The 24,944-nt window shown below is 39.3% G+C and overlaps 2 protein-coding genes across 2 annotated transcripts; one reads left to right on the forward strand and one right to left on the reverse strand.

Annotated features, from left to right (window-relative positions):
* Positions 1-572: 572 nt before the first annotated feature.
* Positions 573-8,840, reverse strand: LOC146321942 (complement C1s subcomponent-like). The gene is made up of 11 exons (XM_084725871.1): positions 8,793-8,840; positions 7,360-7,650; positions 7,084-7,264; positions 5,303-5,428; positions 4,860-5,053; positions 2,782-2,932; positions 2,577-2,692; positions 2,406-2,487; positions 2,142-2,276; positions 1,985-2,059; positions 573-1,889 (listed from the first exon to the last, which is right to left on the reverse strand). Exons 1-11 carry the CDS (start codon positions 8,838-8,840, stop codon positions 1,069-1,071), a joined length of 2,220 nt encoding a protein of 739 aa, XP_084581997.1. The 3' UTR covers positions 573-1,068.
* Positions 8,841-9,745: 905 nt separating this feature from the next.
* LOC146321943 (tumor necrosis factor receptor superfamily member 5) lies at positions 9,746-24,430 on the forward strand (the record flags this gene model as incomplete). Its single annotated transcript, XM_084727259.1, has 7 exons — positions 9,746-9,956; positions 12,583-12,729; positions 13,586-13,679; positions 14,075-14,151; positions 18,080-18,187; positions 21,352-21,495; positions 22,558-24,430. Coding segments are annotated over 7 exons (963 nt in total), but the record flags the coding sequence as incomplete, so codon positions are not given.
* Positions 24,431-24,944: the final 514 nt, after the last annotated feature.

Consider the following 24,944-nt stretch of genomic DNA (forward strand, 5'->3'; position numbering starts at 1 on the left):
AAAAGTTAGGATGCTGTGCAAAACGTAAATAAAAACAGAATGCAATGATTTGCAAATCCTTTTCGACCTATATTCAATTAAGTGCAGTAGAAAAACGAGATATTACACTCACTGTGTATTTGATCCTGCAACATATTGCAGAATAGTTGGGACAGGAGACATACAAAAAACAATACAGTCAATCAGTATGTATATCTTGTCTTTGTACTGTAATCAGTTGAATGTAGGTCGAAAACTATTTGCAAATCACTGCATTCTGGAAACAAAATTGTATTTATTTCAAAAGCAGATGTGGGAAGTGGTCAGAAAGATTGCGAACAAAATCATGAGTGGTTTGGAAAACCGGGGTAATGTAATGTCATACCATCGTCACTTAAAGCTGACGTGTGTGTCTCATGTATAGCTCTTCTGGGTAACTGTTTGAGCGGTTTATGATTTGTAAAAGGGAATAATTTCATTCAAAAATGAATGAGCGAATTGTAATTTAAAATTGCAAACAACAACATGAGTACTGAAATCATTGTTTTACTTCATTGTTTTTGCCTGATCAGAGAAACACACCTCGCTGAAAATTATTTGGATTATTTTATTGGGTTTTTTTTCATACATTTGTCATACAGTGATAGAAATCAACAGTAGAAAACAGTGTTTTATCAATCAGTTCCAGACATATTATCCAGCCTTCGTAGTCACAACACGTATCAAGACACTTCAAATCTCGTATACCCAGGTGTCAGGATCTTCACTGTGACCATGTTATTCACAAAAATGTCTCCATTCAAAGTATTGAAGGCTTCACAGCATTTGAATATGACGTAGTAAAGACTAAAATACAATGTATTGATAAACTGGTTAAAGCACACATGCTGCAATTGATTTGCAGATTCCTTTAATACAAAAGTGAAGTATGAAATCATGATACAATCTTATCTTGCTGGTATTAATGTTGGTAGATTTGATTACATGATTATAGTCCTTTTTTCATAGAATTTTTCTATTTTAGATATCTGAAACAGTTGTGAAATAGATGAGATGATTCTGGTTAGTAGCAAAGTGTTTTTTTCCTCATCATTGCTCTGTCTCAGATTTTTCTGCTGCATCTATTGTCTGCTTAATCCAGTCCACATAATTCTCCACCTTGGTATAATAACCCTTATACTGCCTGTCACGACAGGGGGGTCCCCAGGACACAATGCCGGTCAGATAATAAGGCTCATTGTCTTCAGCCAACATAGGCGAAACAAATGGACCTCCACTGTCTTTCTGGCAGCTGTCCTTCCCTTGTGCTCCAGCACAGAACATGTTATTAGTGAAAAGCATGGGGTTATTAGTACCTGGGTGTCGTGGCGTATCCCTACACTGTGTAAGGGGGTAGACCCCAATGTGAGCGTATTTTAACAGGGCAGATGTGACAAACCTTTGATCCTTTATTTCTGTTATCCCAAAGCCTGACACTGTGCCTTGCTCACCTTCTAGCAAGCCCCTGTTTGCCTCTGGCAGACAAATGGGAAGGAGGTTTGGGCCTAAAGTCACCCTGGACGTGAATCTGATGAGAGCAATATCATTGTCATAACTGATGCGGTTTTCTGTGTCCTTAACATAGTTGGGATGAATTATGATCCTCTCACTGTCTATGACAGCTACATTACCTACCAACCTATTTATTGTTGCTCTTCCATTTACCAGCCCGCCATACAGACGCAAAGACGTTTCTGGAACATTTTCCACAACATGAGCTGCTGTGACAGCCCATCGGTCATTGATCAGTGATGCTCCTCCTCTGCTTGGTTCTTTAATCAGAAGATGCCACGGGAGTTCTCCCAGCTTTGCATCCTTACCTCCCAAAATTCTGCCTGTGTGTACACTGTGTTGTTTAGGCATCCCACACACTGAAATACACAGTCACCAACAGATTAATATGAATAAGGAAACATCTACAAATAAATGATAACTTATATTAAAAAAAATACATTTAAAATTGTACCTTCAACACATTTCGGCATCTCTGTCTTGCCGCTGCCTGATACCCATTTACCACTGGCATCGCAAGTGTATGAGTCTGAAAGATTGAAGAGAGCGTATTAATAAAAGCTGAAAACTTTGCATTCTCAAATGTTCAGGAAAGGAATCGGTATAGTTACCATCTCCTTCCAGTGTGTAGTAGCTTGAAGTGCAGTTCAGGTGCATCTGGTCTTTATACAGAGTGTGTTGGTTTTCTGAGCCCACCAGCTGAAGGATGCCATCTTCTGGGATATCAGGAAATCCACAATCCACCGCTATGAGAAAATATGTAAAAAAAAATAAATATATATATATATATTGTGAAAGACAGTGTTAAAAAAAAACAAGAAACTCAAGAAATTTGCAGAAAATAAAAAACATAAATTGGTTACAGTGAGACTCACATTCACATTTGTAATTGGGAGTCCATATTCCTGAACTCTGGCATGTTGTCTCGTACTGTGAGGACAGGCGGAGGGCGCCTTGCTACTTTGCAAAAGGAGAACTTAATTAGCTCGTGCTTAAATATGTTGGTTGTAAAGATATTAAAAGGTACTGGTTCTCTGTGCACTCACAGTATTCATAACGTAGCCAAGATCGCATTTGACTGTCACTATTTGACCCCGAGGATATTCTGGTTTCTGAGGACTCACAGTGGAGTGAGGGGTCACCACTGCTGGACACACCTTGTCTGCAGTTAACATGTTAAAAGAACAGTTATGATCAGCTCACGATGAACAGTCTTTTCTCGTTGTGTTACAGGTGAGGAGGCCGCAGTACCTCTGGTTTTGAAGTGGAGAGTGAAGCCTCTGTTAGTGCCAAAGCTGTCAGAGGTGAAGTGGATCTGGACACGATTTGAGTGAGTGAGTAAGGGAGACGGGGGAGGAGTGTTGCCACAGAATGGCCCCAGGGTCCCAGAGGAAGTCTCAATCTGAAAACAACACAACATGTTACCAAATGTACATTTCCTGTGTTGAAGAAAAAAGATTCTCTCAGGTCCAAAATCTTTGGCTGGTTCAGGATGAGCGTTATTCACTGCGCAGCCTCACAACAGGGTGGCATGATACCGCCTGCTGGAGTGGGGCTGTTTGTCAGGTTGTATGTAGTTTTACAGGAAATCACAGTGAGATCAGAATGCAAATTCCACTAGAAGGGAGGAAACAAAGTTCTTAAACCCAAATGTGCACTAGGTGCTAAAGTGGGAGTATGTCTGACAGACCCACTGTGAGAGTCTGAGTAATTACAATAGCAATGAGTTAACAGATTAAAGTGGAGAGTGGTTGAGAGCAGGTATAGGTGCAATTTCGGGGGACAACTGAGCCAACATAAGGTTTATTCACAGAGGTATGTTAATTAAGGCAAAAGGCTGACTCTCAGCAGACACACTCAAATTAAGAATATACAAAGAATCATACTAAGATAAGAATAAAATGAGAGAAAATAAAATATATTCTTTCACACCTGAAATGTATGTGTCCTCCAGCATGTGCAGTGCCTATAAAGATTACTCACCAAAAATATCAAATACACTGGTACTTTACTTTACTTGAGTATTTCTGTTTTATGTTACTTTATACTTCCTCTCCACCGTATTTCAGAGGAAAATGTTGAACTTTCTGTTCTATTTATATGACAGCTTTAGTGACGAGTTACTGAAGATGTTACCCAATGGACAATAAGATCATTCGATTTTAAAATACAATATATTGTTTAAGATGAAACCTTTTTGGCTACTGATGCCTCACAAAAAGCAGTGTGTGGTCAGTGTCACATTTCTGATGTTGTTAGCAGCTCCACCAAATAGTGATTTTTTTTCCTCCTAATCTTCCCACGTGGTCTCATTTCACTAAATCTTAAAATTATCTAATCTCACGAAAAATTGAAAAATGAGAAAAAGTCCAAACACTTCAAATATATTTGTGTATTAGAACTGTTTTTTCTTCTTTCCTCTCCCATGACTCATCTCGCAACCCCTCAGATACATATGGTGTTCCTGTATATAAAACTGTACATGAAGTATTTGAACTAGCTCCACATCCAGCAGTAACAGTAACATGCTGCTCACACAGTGATGCTTCAGATTAATAATCTAATGACGTCAAATATGACAATACAGGTCACCGAGAGAGTTTGCCAGAAAGCATATGGGAGACTGAAGTCAGCTTGAAGAAGGTTCTCCTGTCTGCTGAGACCAAAATGGAGCTTTTTGGTCCCCAGAATAAATATCATGTTCCACTGCACATCACTATAAACATCATCCCGACTCAGTAGCATGAAGGTGGCAGCATCATGCAGCAGGCTCTGGAAGGCTTGTGAAGATAAAATGTCATATTAAGGAATTAAAATACAAGGAAATTCTGGGGGAAAACCCTGCTTCAGTCGGCAAGAAATCTGTCATTTGAGAAGTTTTGGTTTTCAGCAAGACAGTTAGCTCAAACATAAAGCTAAAGGTACCCAGGAATTGCTTCGAAACAACAGGAATAGACAAATTGTCCAGATATGAGAGTCCAGATGTGCTGATAGAGACCACACATCTGCTCACACATAAAGCTGCAATTACTGCCAAACTACTAAATACTGGGTGGAGGTGAACACTTTGTAATTAATTCACATCTTTTTAAACATCTGTTTTCACTTTTGAGCATCAAAAATATACCACATTAAATACATTTTGATTCATTTCAAAAATATAATATATAACACAGATAGACTATAAAATAACTAAAGTGTGATGTGTACAAATCCAGTTTGAACACTTTATTGTCTGAGCTTCATCATTTGTTCCCTGCTCTGTTATACATCAACTTTGTACTTTATAACTTTGAGTGACCTGCATGAGGTATTTACTCAACACCTACCCTCACTGCGTCTATGCATTGACCATCAGGACTTTCCTCCACATCAAAATCTTCAGAGAAGTGCAGCTCTAGCTGCAGGTGGGCGTCCACAGACAGGGTGTACTGACAGTTGGCGTTTTCTGCGTACGAAGCAGGCCAGGAGGGACTGGATATGTCACCTCTGTTCAGCCCTGACAGATCCTCAGCACAACTCACTGTGTTGAAAGAAGGAGTTCATTGTCATTAGCATCATCGTTTCAAGCAAATGTAGTCAAATAATTATAAATAGTATTACACAATCAGCCTTCTTCTGATTCCCCTCTCTCCCTTCCTTTTTTCCTCCCCCGTTTGCCTGCTTCTGCTTCCTCTATTTTCCCATTTTCACTTCGTGTTTCAATCTTGTTCCTTCTTCCTTGATTTGTCTCATTCTGCGCACTGTTTACTGATAATGTGATTATCTGTACCAGTGCAAGTGTGGTTGTCCGCGCCCAGGTGGTAACCATGGCGACAGGAGCAGTAGTACCCTCCAATGAAGTTGTGACAGAACTGGGTGCATCCGTTGTCGGGGTCTTCCACACATTCGTCAAAGTCTGGGGGAGCAAATTAACGAAAAGGTCAGACGTAGAAAAACCCGCCACATGAGACAGCTTAAAGGCAGCGTTTGAAGTCTGTTGATCGCTCTGTTGATGGTTGCTAGGTGTCCTGATCATCACTGTGCCTTTCTTCTACCAGGTTAGTAGGAGATATTTGAGTAGATTACCCTGACCTGAAACTGAGCCCAGATATGCTTTTGTGTCACAGAGATATTGACTGTAGAGACGTCTGCCTTTTCTGAAATATATAATGGAACTAAATGGCGCTTGGCTTGTGGTGCCAAAAAATACATGTGAAAAATTTAAGAGCAATGTCTCTTTCCAGATCCTGAGCTGGTTACTCAAGATAATCCTCAGACTTTGTGAGCAGTTCTATGGGAAAATTTGGGAAAATGCACTTATTGGCTCTTCTGTTACAAATATTCAGTCTAACGAGAATTGCTCACCTGGTGCATACACCAAAAATGTTTTCTGTGCAGTACTGTTTCTCCCGCTGGCCCCGCCCATGAGTTCCCGGCCCACAGACTTGACGTCACTGATTGTTAAATTTCTTTTCTTGGCCCTTGCAAAGTTTTACAAACATGCAACCTCCAATTGTTTTGAGGAAAAATTGGAAGCAAGCCTGCAAACCCCTGCTGAGGCTGTCTAGATTCTATTGTACATCTATGAGCTGGAACTGGAAGTTAGCTTAGCTTAGCATAAAGCCTGGAAATGAGGAGAAACCGCTAGGCTGGCTCCATCCAAAAGTAATAAAAATCAGCCCAGCTTCTAAAGCTCAGCTGTTAACATGTTATAACTCTGATCCAAACATGTCACTTAGTTATTTCATTAGAATTCAAAACACAGAAACTTTGATGTTCTTTGTGTTTCATTTTATGCTCAAATAATGTATCTGGTAGTTATTCAGTGTTGTATCTGTTTACCTTGTGTTTGAACTAGCTAACATGTAGCAGAAGGTTCAGTGAGGAGTAACATATGTAGGTCTGTTGTTTGTAGTCACTTCGAAGTGAATCTGTTCATGCTATGAGTACAAAAACAGTGAAGTAAAGGCAGTTTAGTGAATCATTTCTACTTTCTGTTGCTTTTATTTACACAGTTGATTAATTGATCTACACCACAGTCACATACTGCATCATGAATTATTGTACAGCATGCAGAATTGTTCCATTATTTTTGTGAAACTCGTTTTTAACTGTACAGACAAAGTGAAACTGTTTTAGAAGAGACATCAGTGACTGCAGCCCTGTCAGCAGCTTTCAACTGAAACTTAATGTCTAAATGCCAAACAGTCTTTAGAACTAAACTAACTTAGTGCTTAAGTTATTTATTTGGCCAATTTCTAAAATTATGTTACTCATTTATTTACAAATTTAATAAAGGACACAACTCACAATGGACAAAATAACCCTGGACACTTATTATTTTTGCTTTTTCTGAGTCACCTTAAGAGCTTTAAACCTTTGTGAGTCTAAAAATATCACCTTCCTCAAGATATTTTTGCAAAAATATTCACATTGTTGAAATATATGTGTATAAAAACTGAATGGCTCTCCATGGGATAGTTGAAAAATAAAATGGACACAAATACAATGGAGTTTGGTGGGACTAAAACAACTCAGTATTTCACTTTTATTGTCCTCTCAAGGTCATACCTTGATCAGTATAAAATCCTCTGAAGCCGGTGTGCCTCCGGGTGTTTGAGTAGTCAGAGTGGAATGAAAGGGAGAGGCAGCCACCCGGGAGGGAGACGAGCAAGGGATTTACAGTGGCCTGAAGCTCCTCAAATTCCCTTTTCCCACACAGAACGGAAATTAGGTTTCCGTTTGAAAAGACCTGGTGAAAAGCAGAATCCGAAAACCGTGTTATCGCGGGTACAATGGCAGCACCAACAACAGAAGCATTTAAAGTTGATCTTCTCGACCCCTGACCTTCACGGCATCGTTTTCACAGTCCTGGCTGTCCTCCAGGTCCAGGTGGATCAGCCTGATGGAGATGGTGTGGCCGTTCGGGGCACACCTGCTCCAGTTTAGACTGGCATCGGGCGAGTATCCACTGGGATACCCCGGAGACTCCACCCATCCCAGCAGCGTCCAGGAAGAGGCCAAGTGGGGGAGCAGAAGAAGCAGGAAACTGAGGGAAAGTTTGGAAGATAAAAAAAATTCAAGGGAAAGTGTGATACATTCAGGAGGAAAGGAGGAGAAAGTGGAGCAATGCAAAGACTACAAAGTATTTTATGTATACTAATCTCTTTATATACCTTTATATATGTTATATACGAATACATTAGATCCTTTATATCTGTAATATGCAACTATTAGTATTTTTTACAGAACATAATGCTGTTGTTATTTTGTTTTTATTTTATAGGCAATATTTTATTTATATTCAACCCTTTTTCTTAATTCAGGTTGTTCTATTTGTGTTGTTTTTTACTGTTACTTATAATTATTAAAAATACCAGTGAAAGTTTGTTGTGTCAGTGCCTTGGAATAAAGAATCAATCAATATATTGATATCAAAATTCATTTGCTAACTAATATTGGTATCGGCATCCACACCAAAAATTCAGTATCAGTCGGACTTGCCACTGTGCAATTATCCATTTAACAATTTAAATTTTTTTCTCTTTGCTACACATCATTTATGTATTACAACATACGTGCAAGTGTCCTGCACAATTATCTTTATATTTATAGAAGCAAAAGGAGTATCGTGTATATAATTTTCTTTAATTTATATTTTAATTTATTCTTATTTATATTATTTCTGTTTATCACTCACTTTTTTTCTGCCTCTACTTTTGATCCTTAAGGAGCTGTAATGAGTAAATTTCAATCAATTAAGGGAGATCCAGAGAAAGTCCAGTGACACTAAAAAAACAACAATGTCAGCCAAAGACAAAGATATTTAAAAGTAGAAGCAGAAGAATTTGTCCAAACTGTTTGTCAACGCCCTAGGAAGACGCCAGCACATCAGATACAGACATTTTGGGTTTGTCCCAAGAGTCCTGAGCACAGCAGAATAATGAGAATATAAGGAAATACCACACACTTTTAGTGAGTCATAAAAGATGACTGAAAGAGGTTATGTTTACATGAATCTATTTATATATTTTAGGAAAACGTTGCATATTATGCCTTTAAGAATCACAGAATCATGTTAAAACCAAATCCATCAACATCCTTCTATCATACAATCATTCTGCTTGTCTATTGCAAATCATTATTACAAAGTCATGTAATTATCTGATTTAAAATGCAAAAATCCAAACCCACCTTAATCGTAACATCGTGATCCGATCAAATCTCTTCACAAATAAACTACCTCAACATCTCTCCTTCCCCTTTTCTTAATAATTTACTTGCCATCCCTCGCTCTTCCTTGCTGCCCCCCTTTCCTTCTCAGGCATATTTTGCAAACGTTGGCATTTTATAAATCTATTTCTAGATTGTTTTTTTGTATGTTTGCAATAACAAAGGAGTGGCTAATGGTAAGTGGAAGGGCAGGAAGACAGAGTGTGCCAAAATTTTTTTTACATCCACTGTTAGTAAATGAACTTTTTGCAAGTTTGGCTGAACAATATCCCGGCACCGGTGGGACAAAAGGTTCAGTGGAAAACAATGGTGATGGAGTGAAAGGAAAGGGTGTAGAGGAGAGAGGAAATGTCTCATTGTACCGCTTTGCTTTGTGTAGTCAAAAGAGAGACAAAATCTGTCTTTGGTTCTGTAGCTACACGGAAACACACACACTGCTTACCTCGCAGTAAGAGGGCTAGCACAGGAAGGAAATGGGGAGAGAAAGAGACCGAGACAGAAAGAGACAGAGAGACTGAGGGGAAAACAGCAGATAAGGGTCACTGGGGTTTTCCACTGTGTAGGATTAGAAAAGAAGTAGGTAATGCAGCGAGAGGAGGGGAAACATGTACATTATGTAGTCACAAAGGGGAGTGGAGACAGACGAATGTGAGCAGTGAATGAGTGAACATCAAAAAAAAGAAGAAGGGGACAGACACAGCGCTTTGAGGGATGCCCAGTGAGCACAGATAATTTCATAGATCAGCGCACAGATCACTTCAAAGGTTCGGAAGACGGTTTAGGAGAAGAGCGTGCAAGAAGACGGTCTTTGTAGACGTCAGGTTACGTGTTTTACACACAAGTGGAGGACTGTAATCGAATGGGAAACAAACTGACACGATGAACTGCTCAAGTGATAAGTACTTCAGTAAAGATGGGAAATGCTGTGATAACTGTCCTGCAGGTCAGTCAACATCATAAAGCTTCAATTACTAACATTATTTCTCTTTTTGGATGACAAACTTCTGTGCTTGTTCTGTCTGTTTACTCTTCACAGTCTGCATTTGCAGTGCACCTGATTCTTCTGTTCTCTCAACTCTTATCAGGAAAGTACAAGAAAGCTGATTGTGATGACAGGAAGTCGACCGAGTGCGCAGAATGTGGACCTGGGTCCTACACAGCCACAAAAAATCACTTAATTAAATGTCAACCCTGCACAAGCTGCATTTCCAGTAAGTCACACTGTACCTACTGTAAATGCATGAACGCACATTTTGTTTCTGTGCTGCAAACAGTTCCTTCCTCTTCTGCCCTTTTTTAGAGAGTATAGATCGCGATTTTGCCATGGTTTCTTCATGTGAACACCGTCAGATATCTATCTCCTTTCCATTTTAACCATTTAAATCTCACTAACCTGCCATGTTTGCCAGTTTTACCAGTTTGACCTGTTTAGCCAAGCTTTGTTTGCAAGTTTTAGTTTTCAAAGATACAAAGTGTATCAGGTTGAATTTCGAGGGAAATGCATATACAATGATGCACAAGATATCCGGAATATTTCCAGTTTCATGGAGTGGTATTAACAAACTAATCATTTTTAGTTTAGTTTCATTCACAACACATTTTTAATGAAGAGCTGGAACTGCAACTGTCAGTGTGGAATAAGATGATTTTAACAACCATGTCAGTAATTACCTCCATCCACCTCTAATTAGTTACTGAATGCAGCCTTGTGTGTTTTCTTTGCACTAATTCTGGCACAAAGGTAACTCCAGCAGCAGTGCAGACAGCTGTAAAACCTCTGTGTCAAATGAAAAACTGGCTTTTCAAACTGAGATTCTATCTGGAAATCAAATCTAACTGTGGTCTAGAATAAAATTAAGATTTTAAGTCTATTGAACTTGACTCAGCCAGTTGTAGTTTCTTACAATTCTTTGGAAGAAGAGGAACTTAGGGAATGTTTTACAATGTAAATAAAAGGGAGAAACAATTGAAATATTAAAATTACATGTTTAACTTCTTAATTTATTCTCAAGCCAAGCTTTAACAGTTTTATTTGTGTCGCCTCAAACTACAAATTTGTATCAGGGGACTTCACGATCAGTATAAGATAGGCCTCATCACATCAGCTTTTTCCCATGGATGGATTACTTGTGGGCATCCAAAGTTTCTGTTTGAAGGGGCTGTTAATATTTTTTAAAAGATTATTTTTTTGGGCTTTTGCCTTTATTTTGATAGTGACGGCTGAAGATATGACAGGAAAGGGGGTAGAGAGAGAGGGGATGACATGCAGCAAATGAGCTACAGGCGGGAGTCAAACCGGCGGCCGCTGCAGAGGACTGACAGTCTTAGCACATGGGGCGCACGCCAACCGACTGTTAATATTTATTGCTGTTGAGTCAATTAAACACCTACAAACAGACACCAAATGACCACAAAAAGACACAAAATGTTTGTTGGTGAGAGAGATGTAAAACAAAAAGGCTCTTGAACCGGTTCTGTTCCAGATTCTCAGATCCTCGGTGCTATAGAGCCATTCAATCCGTGTTTCTACCAATTCTGAGCAGAACGATTGTCATCAAGGATCATCATCCGCAGAGAGCGTTGCACGATCTACAGTGACCTGTAGAATATGACACGCCCACTTTTGTTCTCAAGAAAAACCTATTTTTCGGTTTGACAGTGTTGCGGTCAGGCTAACTGCTCATAATGACAGTAAAGCTCACACTTGAGTGTAATATTGCGGTCATTCCAACAGAATAAAACCATAATCATAATGTTCTCACGTTGTGCAGCTATTCAATGCTCACAAAGTAAAAAAAAAAAATTGCCAGTGTTGTCTCCGTTTCCTAAGAAACACATGCGGTCTGACTAATAATTAGAAATCAGTCACATCAGTGGATCTTCTATGAAATGAAACCTAGTTTTACGACTCAATCAAGAAGGCCGGCCCTTAGTAACGACTTAGCAACAGAGAAGATGCCGAGTTCCTGTGAGTCAGCCAGCCAACCTATTGTTAATGCTTTCTAGAGATTATGGGATTTCCCAAACTGAATAAAGACCGAACATGCAAGCTCAAAACTGCTTTGCTAGCTCAATCTAATCGTAACTTAGATACCAGCTGAAATTTTTTTTGTTTGACAGATTTAGTTGCAGCGTCTACAAACTTTGCATGTATTTTTAAGCTGATGCACCGACACAGCTGATGGAGGCTGCTGACTAAACTTTCTGCAAGAACTGTAACGTCCAAAAGTCAAAAAAACAGATGTAATCATTTACAAAGTTCACAACATTTTTATCAAAGGAAATATTCTGCTTGCATCCATATTAGCATTACAGAAACATTTGCATTGCAGACACAGAACACAAAACAGCAGCAGCAACGCAAAATATACTCGTTAAAGAAAGTTGACTTAAATATTCTATACATATCACTTAAACAGCTACAAGAACACGTACCAGAGGTGATGGTCGATATGGGCCTGGTGTGGCTTTTAGTGATGAGCATGGTGTGCTGTCATGCAGATTTAAGCACTTTCTAAATGTCTAGTTGACCAGTCAGATTACAACCACAGGGACAAAACTACAACAACTACCTGATGTATAATAAGGTGTATGAACTGGAAAGGGGCTGCATCTATGTTGGCGGAAATGGCCGTAAAAGAGACACAAAATGTTTTTGGTCTCTTTTTGTGGTTGTCTGTGTGGTTGTTTTGTCTCTTCTAACAACTACATGTCTCTTTCAGTCTGAGTGTTTTGCGTCTATGAAGGTGGAGTGGGGGGGCACGGTTATGATTAATCAAATCTTCATACACACACACACACACACACTCACGCAACATTTCTCTTTCACTCTTTCAGGCAACCACCAGAAGACAGTTAAAGAGTGTACACTTAAGCAGGACACAGTGTGTGGATGTGTGGCTGGTTACTACTGTAATGCTGAGAAATGTGACCACTGCCAGCCAGCATCCCACTGCCCTGAGGGTCAGGGGGTCAAAGTTCAAGGTAGGCCTCCGCTGTAAAACACAAAATAAAGAAAACCATTGAACCGGGTATTTCAGAAAACTTGGTTAATGGTTAACAATAACTTTGTAAACCATATATAAACACTGGATTGACTATTAAAAAGTTTCATCTGACGATTATAGTACTTTAAATTTAGAGTTCATCCAGAAATGAAAATTCAGTCATTATCTACTCACCCTCATGTCCACGGAGGGTCGAATTTATTGTGTTTGTCCACAAAACACAGCTGGAGTTTCACAGGAAAACAGCGCTGCACAAACTCCCAAACAGTGGAAGTGAATGGTGACCAGTTTTCAAATGTAAAAAACAGCTGGAAAAGAAAACATAAAATGCCGCAATACAGCTTATCTGGTGTAATCCAAGTCTCCTAAAGTCCCAGCATGCCGTTTGCACACACTAAGGATCTACAGTGAAGATTCAGGCTAAAATCATGGTGTAAATAACATTATCTTAGTCAACTTGGCATGCTGGGGCTTTAGGAGACTTGGATTACATCGGTTTTGCAGTATGGAGGCATTTTAGTTAGTTTTAGTTTTTATTCTGTTGTTTATTTTATGTTTGAAAACTGGTCACCATTCATTTCCATTGTTTGGGAGATTCTGCAACGCTGTTTTGTGGACTAAAAAACTAAACCTGACTTCAATCAGCATGCGTGTGAGTAGATAATGACTAAATTTCTGTTTTTGAGTCAACTATCCCTTTAAGCACCTTGCTACATTACATAATGTTTCGTTATGTTATGTGAACTTACATAGGTAACATACTAGTTAAAGGTAATTGATAACAGTAAAATAACTTTTGTGTTACAAACTCTTCATCTCATTCCTTCTTGCAGCCACTGGTAAAAACGACACCATCTGTGCTCCGTGTAAAGACGGGACCTTCAGCAACGTTACAGATTTCCACTCAGCCTGTAAACCACATATCAGGTCAGACTGCGGCTTTACTATAACTCTCATTATCATTATTAAAGCTGAAAGAGGATGTCAACGTATGTAATGTGATGAAATGTGACTAAATCGTTTATTAGTCATCTGTCGACACGCAGCAGAAATGACTGGTTTTTGTTTCGGCTGACATCCTCATGTCTACAAACCCAAAACGTCCCACATCACACCTACTGTCACTAATTATATGTCATCCACGCCGTAGCAATGGTGGAACTGTTCATTCAGTTTGTCTGAAAATTTGAATCAGCAGATCAGCAGTTTTTCAAATGTGCCTAAAATTAAAACACCTCCCATTTTCTCATTTTCATTCTGTATGGATACTTCGCGGTGTCTGGGTATTTATTTATTTTTTGGTCTTTGTCTGTCATTTTCAGGTGCGAGGACTTCGGAAGACTGCAGAAAACTCCGGGAACCCAGAAAACTGATGCCATCTGTGGGGGCTTCATATCTCGTAAGTCTGTGTTTATAGGTCGTTGTTTCAAATGTGTGTCCTCCCTACAGATCTTAAAATCTTTTAGCTGTACAAAGAAAAATAACTTGTGCAATATAGCAGATGATCTCAGTGACTCAGTGAGCTCCTGCTGACCTTCAGTTCCTGTATGTCATATGACTGAGATACTAAGAGAGGAAGTAGGACTGATACAGACTGGAAATCATCCCAAAGGAATAGAGCAGGCATTTGTATGTCTCTGCCAGACGATGGGGAAGATTCTGCCATTGTGACTAGTTTTAAAGGGTCATTTCACCTTTAGAGAATAAAGATTCATCAAATCACTGTAAAAACCAGCTTTAGAATATGAAAGGGGTTGTTCGTAGAGATGAAGCTACAGAGACCTATCATATGAATCTGCCGCTCCCTTCGGCTCTGCGAAGCTTTATAGCGAGTTTCAGTTCATTGTTTAACTGTCTAGCCCACGACTTTACTGTTTTGATTCACTCGCACCTCTCATAGTGGCATTTTTGGCCACAAGAGACAGATTTTTTTAAACCAGAAAAGCTCTGAGACCCACCAACAGTTTGTGTTGTTTTGGTGCGTTTCCCTCAAGAGTCGGTAAACACCAAAATCGGAGCTAGAAGAGGATGAGTATGGGACGGGCTTTCACCAGGTGGACAGAAACATGGCTAACTAATTTACCATATAAATGGCCAAAAAATCTGTTATTGTAGGTTTAAGGAAAAGAGTCAAATCTAAGTGGGGGTGAGTGATAAAACACTGAAGCTGCTTTCAAAATCACATACATTTTCTTTTTACTTTTATTAATACTGAAGCTTACAAAGTACATATTGTTGAATGCAACATACAGTTTGGATGTTTTATTTCTTAATAACATTTCGCCATAGTATCGAGTCTTGAACTCTGATGCTCTCGCTAACGTAACCATTGCGGTCCATACCGCACAATCTGAAGAAAAAAGAAAATGTGAGCAATTTGGAACACAACTAATGAGCTGTCATATGTCTGCGCAGTCTCAACACACCTTCCACTGTGGAGAGGATTGTGAGTCAGAATAGCCAGATAAGCACGCTGGCTTGCATGCTGCGGTACACTGCGGTATTTGTAGCATACTGCATTTGACATACAACATAATAAATCTTCTTCTTTACACCACGCAGTGTAGCAGGTAGATATTGGAATGCAGCTGAAGTACTGATATGTATTTGATGATTGCTGCATGGCCTTACCTTCACAACCAGGGTCCTGGGGTTTTAAATATGCTGAAGCAGCCTCACAGGTAGTCGTGGACTCTCAGGGTGGCAGTTGCAGGGCTCTGGAGAAACAGGACAGGATCAGGATTCTGTTTCAAGATGCCGGCATTAAGGAGAGGCTGGAGTGTATAAGCAGTGATAGTCTGCAGTCTACAGTCAATACAGTGGCTCTGTGAGGCTGAACTTAAGACAAAGTTGCTTTGAGCTAGATGCTAATAACAGCATGCTAACAAGCGGGTACAATGGTTACCCTGTTAGCCATTTTGGTTTAGAATGCTAACATTTGCTAGTTAGCACTAAACATGAAGTAAACAGCTGAGGCGTTTGGGAATATCATTGGTTTTGCAGGTTTTTGGTCATAAACCAAACGTATCTGTCAAATTTACACAGTTTGACCAGGATGAAAAGGAAAAGGGTCACCAAAAAGATCACAATACATCATGAAAGGGACATGAGCGTCTGTACCAAATTTTATGGTAATCCATCCAGTGGATGTTGAGAGACTAGCTACAAAAAGAAAGAAAGCTACAAATGTCAACCTCATGGTGATGCTTGATTGTTTTAGTCTGAACCAAAGTGATAGAATAACAGACAGTATCTGCTAGTGTGGTTAAAATGACATGCTTGTCTATCTTCAAAAGACTTTGCATAAAGATTTCTTTAACCGGGGTCACGACCTTCAAATCTGTCCACTCCACTGATTTGGCTGTTTCTGTGGAAATAAAGTGTGATAAATAAAAGCGTAACTAGTTGCAAAGTTCATTGTTTAGCCCCTTAAAACAGTTCTCACCCCCTGAGGCTGGTGCTGGTGAGGTGCGAAGTTCAAATATTCTCAGGTCTATCTGTCAGCAGCGTGCCTGACAGTGTTACACAGGAAGATGGTTTTAAACCTTTTGAGGTTTATGCAGCTAAACAACAGCAAACAACAGAAATAGGGCACATGACGTGTAAGGGTTGATATACATATATATAAAAAGCATTCGTGATTCATACAAATGCGCCGTAGTCAAATAATAAAACAAAACCCAGCAAACAAAATCAGGCCTGTGCAAGTCACAGAGGTTAGAGTAACAGAAGTTTAGTTTCGTTTACCACTGAAGTGAGGAGAGGTGAGGATGGGGGGGAAACAGAGCTCATTTTCAGCATGTTTTACATATAAACATGATCGTGTGAAAGCTCAGAGACAGACAGGCTAGAACATGAGCAACCTTTTGACTCAGAGACAGGTAGGTTAGGTTCATATTTACTCACAGTCAAAACCAGGCAGATCAACAGGCAAACTTATCTAAACAGGGGTCAGGCAAGGATGCAGCAGTCCAAAGGTGAGGCAGGCAGAAAAGAGGCAGGAAAGCTGAGGCGTAAACACTACAGACAATCTGGCAGAGAATGAGCAGGTGGGCGGGAAAGGGGTTAATGCAGGGCAGGGGGCAGTGGCTGGATCTGAAATGACAGTGATTTAAAAAAAAACAGATCAGACAACAGAATGAACTCATAAAGCTGTCTGGAGTTGTAACAGATCTACAGTATCGTCCTGACAAACACAGAAATCCAATTCAGTCACATTTCAGACATCACACAAAAAAAACAAGCATTTAGAAAGTGGTGCTTTCAACATCGCAATTTTTTCCTTTTATGTTTTTCACCTCTGCTTTCAAGCTATTGTTAAATCAGAGTCTAAAACTGTTTAGTTTAATCCAGTCAAGTCGTGAAAACACATGAAGTGAGCGTAACATACAGATCTAACAGGTGGAAAAATTTACTTGTGACATTTTTATATGGAAACAAGACCTTTTTGTAATGAAAAAGGAAAAAGTTATTCAAACCAGAAGTGCAGAACAGACAGTAGCAGCACTATTTTAGTATGTAATAAAACACTATAATGTCATTTTAAGCAGATATAAGGACATTTCTGAGTTAAGTAATATCCCTTTATGAAGTATGTATAAATAGTGTATAAACATCATAACATGGTAATATTATATGTATGTTTACACATAATTATATACTGATCACATGTATGTGTGACATGTGCATAGTTAATAAATGCTTTATAAGACATTTATCTAATCGTACAGCTACATTTATTATATGTTTCTACATGGATGCTTCATAGGTGAAATTTTAATCAGTTTGCAAAAATACATGATGGTAATCAGGAGAGGTCAAGCATTTAGGTTTCTAATATATGGTAATAATAATAATAAGGGGCTACTGCTCTGGTATTTAAATTAGATTAGATTTTATTTTGAATCTATAAATGAGAAAAAAACAAAACAAGAATAACCTGAAAAATTAACAGCAAAGTCACAATAAACAGCATAAATATAAAAAATGTGCAGGGAAATGGGTAGGAAGAAATGAAAATGAATGATTCCTGTGTAACCATAAATGAGAATACCTGAATGAAATACAAACTGAATGAATATCCATTCATGATAATTAGTCTTAGTAGAGGAAAGTTCATGTCTTTTTTTGTCATTTTTTATAGTCGCAGTCATTTCATTCATTGCTTTGATGACATTACTATCAGTGACGAAAGATGATCAGTACTCAGTAATCACTCCCGCCTTATTTACGAGAAGTTACTTGTGTAATGAGGAGAAATGGCTAATTAAAATGTATTTGGGTCCCTGTAAAACTCCCCTGTCTGTCTCTCTGTCTCCGTTTACCAGAGTGTCCCTGGATATTACCTGCAGGCCTGTGGTCAGGTCTCGTGTTGACGGCACTCATCCTGTTTGGTCTCATCTGCTGGAGGGAAAAACGCAAGTCATACAGAACAGGTGAGTACAACATGTGCCCTGTGTGGGTGTGTTTCATCATTGTTTTTCACACACATTTGTTCTCATGCTTTTTTAAAAAAGTCTTCCTGAAGAGGCGACGGAGCCGCGTACTGGCTGGCCCACGCGCTGGCAGTGTATGCATGTCGTCAGCCACAACTGTGAGACATAATTCATTTTGAGGTCATACAGTTTAAGGTCGCTGCTTATCTCTGTCAAACACACCCTCCCACTATTTCCTTTACAGTGAAGTTATTTAAAAAAAAAATCTCTTTTTACATTCTGGACTTTCTTAGAATTAAATGTGGTCTGAAGTTCATATAAAGGAGCGTAATTTCTGCTGTTTTTTTTTTTTGTTTTTTTTTAAAAGCAAAAGTTACTGTAACTCTGAGGGGGTTAAGAAAGGAGCTGTGTGACATGATGCTGAACAAGCTGAACGAACATGACAAACTGAATGAGGGAAACCACATCCTGTACATATTCAGACTGACACACTTATTTGGTATAATGTGACGCACACTTCACAGCCAGCTAACTCATACTGAGAAACAGTTCCTACGTATGCGGCACAGTCCCATCACTGTTTTGGCGTGACGTTCTTTTGTATTTCATCGACATTTACTGTATTTCCAGTGAAGCAGTGTGCCAATACTGGAATTCACAGATGAAACAATTAACGAGAGAAGGTCGGGCTTTGCGAATGAGTGGAATCTTCTGCCAATCTGACCGTGAGATCTGTGTTTCAAATCAAAAGTGCCAGTCGTCAGTTTTAAAAGGCTGCATCATAGTGTTTGAACAGATTTGGTTATGTTTTCAGCAGACTGATAATGTTCAGATTTTCATTGTGACAGATAACTTACACCAAGTACAATGATTCGTCTCTGTTCTTATCACAATATTTTCTTAAACTCTAAACACATTTCCTCATCAACAAAGTGTTAATTACAATGAAATTACTAATAGAGATATTTCCTTTCTCATCTTATTGCACCGAGAAGATACTTTTTGAGATATCGTATCTCTGATTTTTTTTTTTTTTTTTTACTGGCTTCCCAAGATAACAGAGATGAACGGAAGTTGGTTTGTGCAACTTCAAGCTCAGAGTTTCTAACACTGAATCACTTTCAACGAAAACTGCATTTTTTAGGGGGTAGGGCATCTTTATAGGTCAACAGTATATGCCACAGCTGTATCAAGTTTTTCTAATCATAAATCTTTAATGAATGATGTGTTTTCTTTTAGCGTTTTTTCACATTTTGAAAGTTTAGAGTGTACAAGGGCTTAGAACATAATGATTGAAGTTTATGCTCAAGTATGTCTCATAAGTTGTGGCAGCAGGTTTTGGGTTGATACCAATAATTGCACAGATTTGGTGCAAAATCTTTGACCACCAGGTATTCATAGCAATGGTCAAAAATCCCTCCAAAATACCACATTAAGACGCCAAGGCCTTGAGAAAATATGCTGGAACATGCTGTGTCATCAAAACTTTTGACTAGCATGCTGTGGTTGCTACCAATGGATTCATTTGCATATGATACTAATATCTTTACTCTAGATCTAAACCAGAGCCTCTGAAACACAGTAACGTCGGCCACAGATGTCGACGTCCCTGCAGAGTTGAAGAGGTTACAGGTTTATGGATTAAACAGAGAAACTGAGACTCTTTTTTTTAATCTGGACAAGCAAGTTGCTGTTTAGTTTTCTAAGTGTGAATTTAAGTCCTCCTCCACTCATAAATGTGTTTTACTTATTGTTACTTCACTGTGGTGTTTGAGCTTCGCTGTGCAGAATAATGTATGTCTAGAAGCCTGTTTTCACAGTTTTTCTAAGCTTCATCTCACCAACATATTTAACATAAAAGTAGCATCGACCGAAGAATAAACTACTGTAAGAAACAACCATCAGAGCAAAATGTTAACTTATTTCTTCTCAAAACATTATTACTGTACTTCTGCAACTGACAACAGCTGTGACATCTGAAGATAAAAACATATTGTGCACACGAGCACACAAGGAAATCTGTCTGCTGCATCCGTCTGTCTCCTTCAAAATGACTCTCAGGGTGCCCCAAACCCCCTGACAGAGTGTGATACTTTAAATTAAGACCCTTGGCAAACATGAACTATATCAATAAATTGTTCTATCTATTAAAACTGTATAGGTTTTTTTATAGCACTAATTCAAACACCTAAACAGAAAACAATGATATGAGTTCATTAGGAAGAAACGGACCGATATTGTACCTCTGAGGTCTGTGGTATCTGAAGTTGTGCACACGTTTTGTAAAATCACAACTAGTGTGGTCCAATATGCGGGGCATTAAATTAGTGGTCGATCCCCGTTTGTTGAAATTTGCTTCCTCTCCACGAGGCTGCTAGGCAAGACAGATAAGGATGCACGGCACGCCTGAAGCCCCTCATCGTTTCAGGTGATATTATGCTTTAGTGGTGCATATTACCGAAAAAAAAATTTGCAATTAATCAAACTGTCGCAAACAAACTGACAGTGAATGAGCTCAGGGCCTTTGGGGCCAGCATGGAGGTCTGAAGGGTCGCTGTAAAAATTTTAGTGTCATATAAGAAGCTGATGAAGTTAGTTATATGTTTTTCCGACACCTTTGGGATATGTTGTATCTGCTGTGAGTCAAACGTGACCACAAGTTCTTTCTCTGTGAAAAAAGGAAACTACAAACTTTCAAGACAACCGCACTTCAAGTCTACAGGAGTGTGAGCTTGATAGCAGATAAATTACTAGATAAATTTAAAGAGGAGGAGGAAAGGTGTCACTTTGACACTGAGTCACACTGAGCTGGTTGGATTTTTACAGATTTTTGAATAAGGAAGTATGAAGAACTGTTCCTAGAAACATGGCTTCTCAGCATGTCAAGATACTTATCAGGGTCACGCTTCATATCTGATTGACTCTGGGGCTGAATCTGTGATTTTTGAGAGATTAAAGTGCCACCTACAGTTCAACCAGTGTCACTGCAGATAATGAGCTACTGAGACGATGTTCCAAACTAGATAAAAGTGATCAGTCTTCACTATACTTGATGTGTTTGACTTAATTTAAATAATTCCTCAGGCTCATAAGAGGCGTCTTTGTAAGAATACTGAATGATCTTGTTTTTGACTTTTATTTCTGGTGTCTTTTATGTGTATCAGTCACTGTTCCTGTTAGCCTGATTGAAATGGTCCCAGCACCACCTGACAGCCCGCTGCATCTGCCTCTACCGTCCACGAAGCTGAACGGTCACTGCCAAGAAACCTGCGTCGTGGACGGCTGCAGTTTACCGATTTTTAACCCAGGTGATCAGTCCCCCCCACCCCACACACACACACCAGCTTCACACTATTCACTAAAATGTTTGTGTTGTTCTGTGAGCAGTTTTAAGCCTTTATTAGAGATTTTGACAGTAGAGAGATGGCAGGAAATGAGGAGAGAAAAGCTCCAAGTTAAACTCAAACCAGGGACATTTTGGTTCATAGTTGTTGTACTGTATGTACACTTAAAGGTAGAATCAGTAAGATTTGTGCAAGCACACTAGAAAGGTTGTTGATTGTTGAGTCTCATTCCCAGGATGTCAAATACAGACAGTTTGGGTTGGTAAAACATCTCCAGCACGGCCAATTAATGAGATAAATAAAGAAATATTTGAGGGGGCTGCAAGTTTTGCATATTATGCCTTCAAGAGCAGTGGTACCCAAACTTTTTTAAGGTCAGGAACTCTCACAATAGATGGATTTTATCTTAAGGAATCCCCTCTGGGTATTTCTTTTTTTTTTTAGGTTCGAAGATAATAAAGTTTTCACTGCCAATCAATGATCAAACTAGGATCACTGTAAATTACAATCAATCAAAACGGCCAACTGTATTTCTTCCTTTCTTGTTCAAACTTCCCAAAAAATGCGACTAGGAGGAGAAATGTATGTCTTGTGCATCAGTCATGTGTGGTCTCATAACATGGATGTTTGCATAGAATAAGATGAAAGATGTACAGATGGGTGACAGATAAAAGAGAAAACCTGAATAAAGGAGTGGAGAAACATTTAAAAAAAAATGTAAAGGCTTCCATACAGGGCAGGGTTTTATCCCTCCTATAGAGTTTCAAAGACTGAGAATCTATGCTGAAGAGCACAGAGCTTAAGAGCTGAGACACTTCATGTTTTAATTGTCTTTTAACTGTCAACCATCTGCATATTAGAGTGACAAATGTCTTCTCTTTTCCAGCTCTGGTTTATATTAATTGTCCACGCTCTTAAATGCTTTCAGATCCATTAACGTGGCCATAAATCAAACTGCAAAGCACGCTTGATGTAACATTACTTTGAAGGATGGTCTCATTGATTTTTTTTTTTTATCCTCCTCAGATGATAAGCTGGTCAGTGACTGCATACAGGACAGCATGGACAGCTGCACTCCGATAACTCCGCTCAAGGTTTCAGTCTCGTTCGCCGAGTCCAGCCTCGGGAATGGAAGCGCCGGACACGGCCCAGGCAACTTTCTCAGGACCTACTCAGAGCCACAGGAGGACGAGTGGTGTGGGACATAACAGTTACTCAGAGCCCCAGAGTCTCAAGACAGCTTTGAGATACTGCAACTATTTTTTAAACCTTAAACTGGACCTCTTTATACCAGAAGACGGGTTTCTCTCTATATGGAGCTTGAAAGGTGGCTGTTATTTTGCTGCCCCCTGTAGGACCTTACTGAGAATTTCAGCTCCAGTGATGTGATATTTGTGTGTTGCATTTACAGTGAAGCCCACTGGTGCAGCTATTTACTGGAGTATTTTCCATTGATGTGAATCAGTCTCAGGAGCTTCACTAGTGAAGGCGGTGTTGTCTGTGGCTCTCAGCTACAGCTTAGTGGTGTCCCTATTTAAGAAATAAGTATTTTTTTTTACATTTTTGATTTTTCTTACTATAGACAAAACTCATGAAAAGACCAAAACCAACAACCAATGACATCTGTTTGTCTGTATATGTAATCAAAGCCTGAGTTTTGTAGCCGAGTCCTCTGTGCCACAGAGCTCCATTGTCCAGAAATTATTAAAAACACATCGATGAGCCACACTGCTGCACTCGGTTCCTTTATTAACATGAATTTGGCCACTGTACTTTATTTTGTGTCAGTCCCTCGTTCCTCTGCCGCAAATATGTTGTGTGAATGTACATTACTCTGCAGCAGAAAATCTCTATCTCTATTTATTCCCATTTGAGTAACATTTGCACAGAAACTACAGCGCCCAGCTCTTTTAGAAAATTACTAAGCATTTTTTTTTTTTAATCAAACTTAATATTTGTGGCCTGTTTTTTAAAAATGTACATCTTTGTAAGAACAGAGGAGGGGCAGAGTGCTGCAGAGAAGTCAAATCAAGAGACTTGCACTGCTTCCTAACATACAGCGAGCCAGGAAACTCGATGACTAGAGTTACTGGTGACTAGATGTACTACAAGCGATGTCGGTCCCACTTGTGATTTCCCCCTAGCCTGGTTTCTATGTAACTGGGGGGCGAGTTACTTGCGTGTTCCTTCTCTGTTTTCCTTCCAAACCTTATCCCTTTTGAGGATATTCCTATGAAAATGCTGCTGTGGATCATATCAGATGCGCCACCTCTGATTTTAATTATTTTCCCATCATCCCTGTTGACTGCTTTGATGAGAGGAATCTGAAAATGTCAAGGCCGTCAGTGTGGATTCTGACCAAAGAAAATAGGTTGGAGGTGTGTGAGTGTGTGAAACTACGCACATTTGGAACCAGGGTGATGCAAGGAGCACATGAGGATATCCTCATCGAAAAAACTGACACAATCTGACTCGCTCGTTCGCTCATAACTTATTGTTGGTCTTTTCATGTTTTGTTTTTTTTAATACGAGATTGTTTTTTCTTTAATGTAAACTGTGTCTTTGTAATTATATTTTAAAAGATCTAATTTAACTTTAATATTTGTTCCATCCAGGTTGAGAATTGTACATAAAAACTGGGATAAGCCAAAAAATCTGTTTATCCTATGAAAGCACGTTGTAATGTGAACTTCACTGAATTTTTGTATTTATAAAACTATATAAAACTTTGAAAATATGCACCAGGAATAACACATGGTCTTATTTCTTAAGATGCTACTGACATTTTATGTCTATCTTATGCCATATTATGTTTTCTTGTTTTTTTTTCCTTTCCTTTAATGTGTTACAGAACTTTTTTGTGCATGTAAAAGGTCTGCAAACTCACAAAGAGTCCGTACCAAAGGGCATTCAGGCAGGTGATCAGGGATTTAGGGATGCAGCAGAAAAAAATGGAGGCAGAATCAGCTTTTGGGGAAACTTAAACCAGTGTCACGCTGCGGTGACCAATCATGTAAATCAGCGATCAGACTGTCCCACAATCAGGCTGAAATATTCCTGAAACCGGGCGCTAACCAGGCGGTGTCCATGGACCAGACACTGACGTTCTCCCAGTCGTGTCCTTCCTTGATTTATTTTATGTTCCCAGCTTCCTCATCTACATCTGGCTTGCAGTTTAAGCTGCAAAAGAGTGACACCAAGAAGCTTCCTTTGGTTTGCATCCATTTGTTAGACACGGGAAGTGAGCACGTAGCTGTGATTGTGCGAGATAGAGACCGAACAGGGAGAGGGAGCACCGGTAGTGAGAAAGCTGCTGAATCAGAGAAATCAAATGTTATTTCCCCGATTGTATCGAAGCAGTTAAGCACAAGCAAACACTGCTGCACAACACTGTGGCTAATCACTGCAACACC

Source organism: Lutjanus erythropterus, chromosome 9 (assembly GCF_056507025.1).
Source record: "Lutjanus erythropterus isolate fLutEry1 chromosome 9, fLutEry1.hap2, whole genome shotgun sequence".
Classification (NCBI taxonomy): domain Eukaryota; kingdom Metazoa; phylum Chordata; class Actinopteri; order Lutjaniformes; family Lutjanidae; genus Lutjanus; species Lutjanus erythropterus.

What these genes read in the sequence shown, in the direction of transcription:
- LOC146321942 (XM_084725871.1), bottom strand. Translation starts at nt 8,840, where the DNA reads ATGCCTGAGAAGGAAAGGGGGGCAGCAAGGAAGAGCGAGGGATGGCAA. An exon ending in GGACAACCACACTTGCACTG is followed by an intron (nt 5,054 to 5,302) that starts GTACAGATAATC and finishes CTTTCAACACAG; the next exon opens with TGAGTTGTGCTGAGGATCTG. An exon ending in CTACACACTGGAAGGAGATG is followed by an intron (nt 2,060 to 2,141) that starts GTAACTATACCG and finishes TCAATCTTTCAG; the next exon opens with ACTCATACACTTGCGATGCC.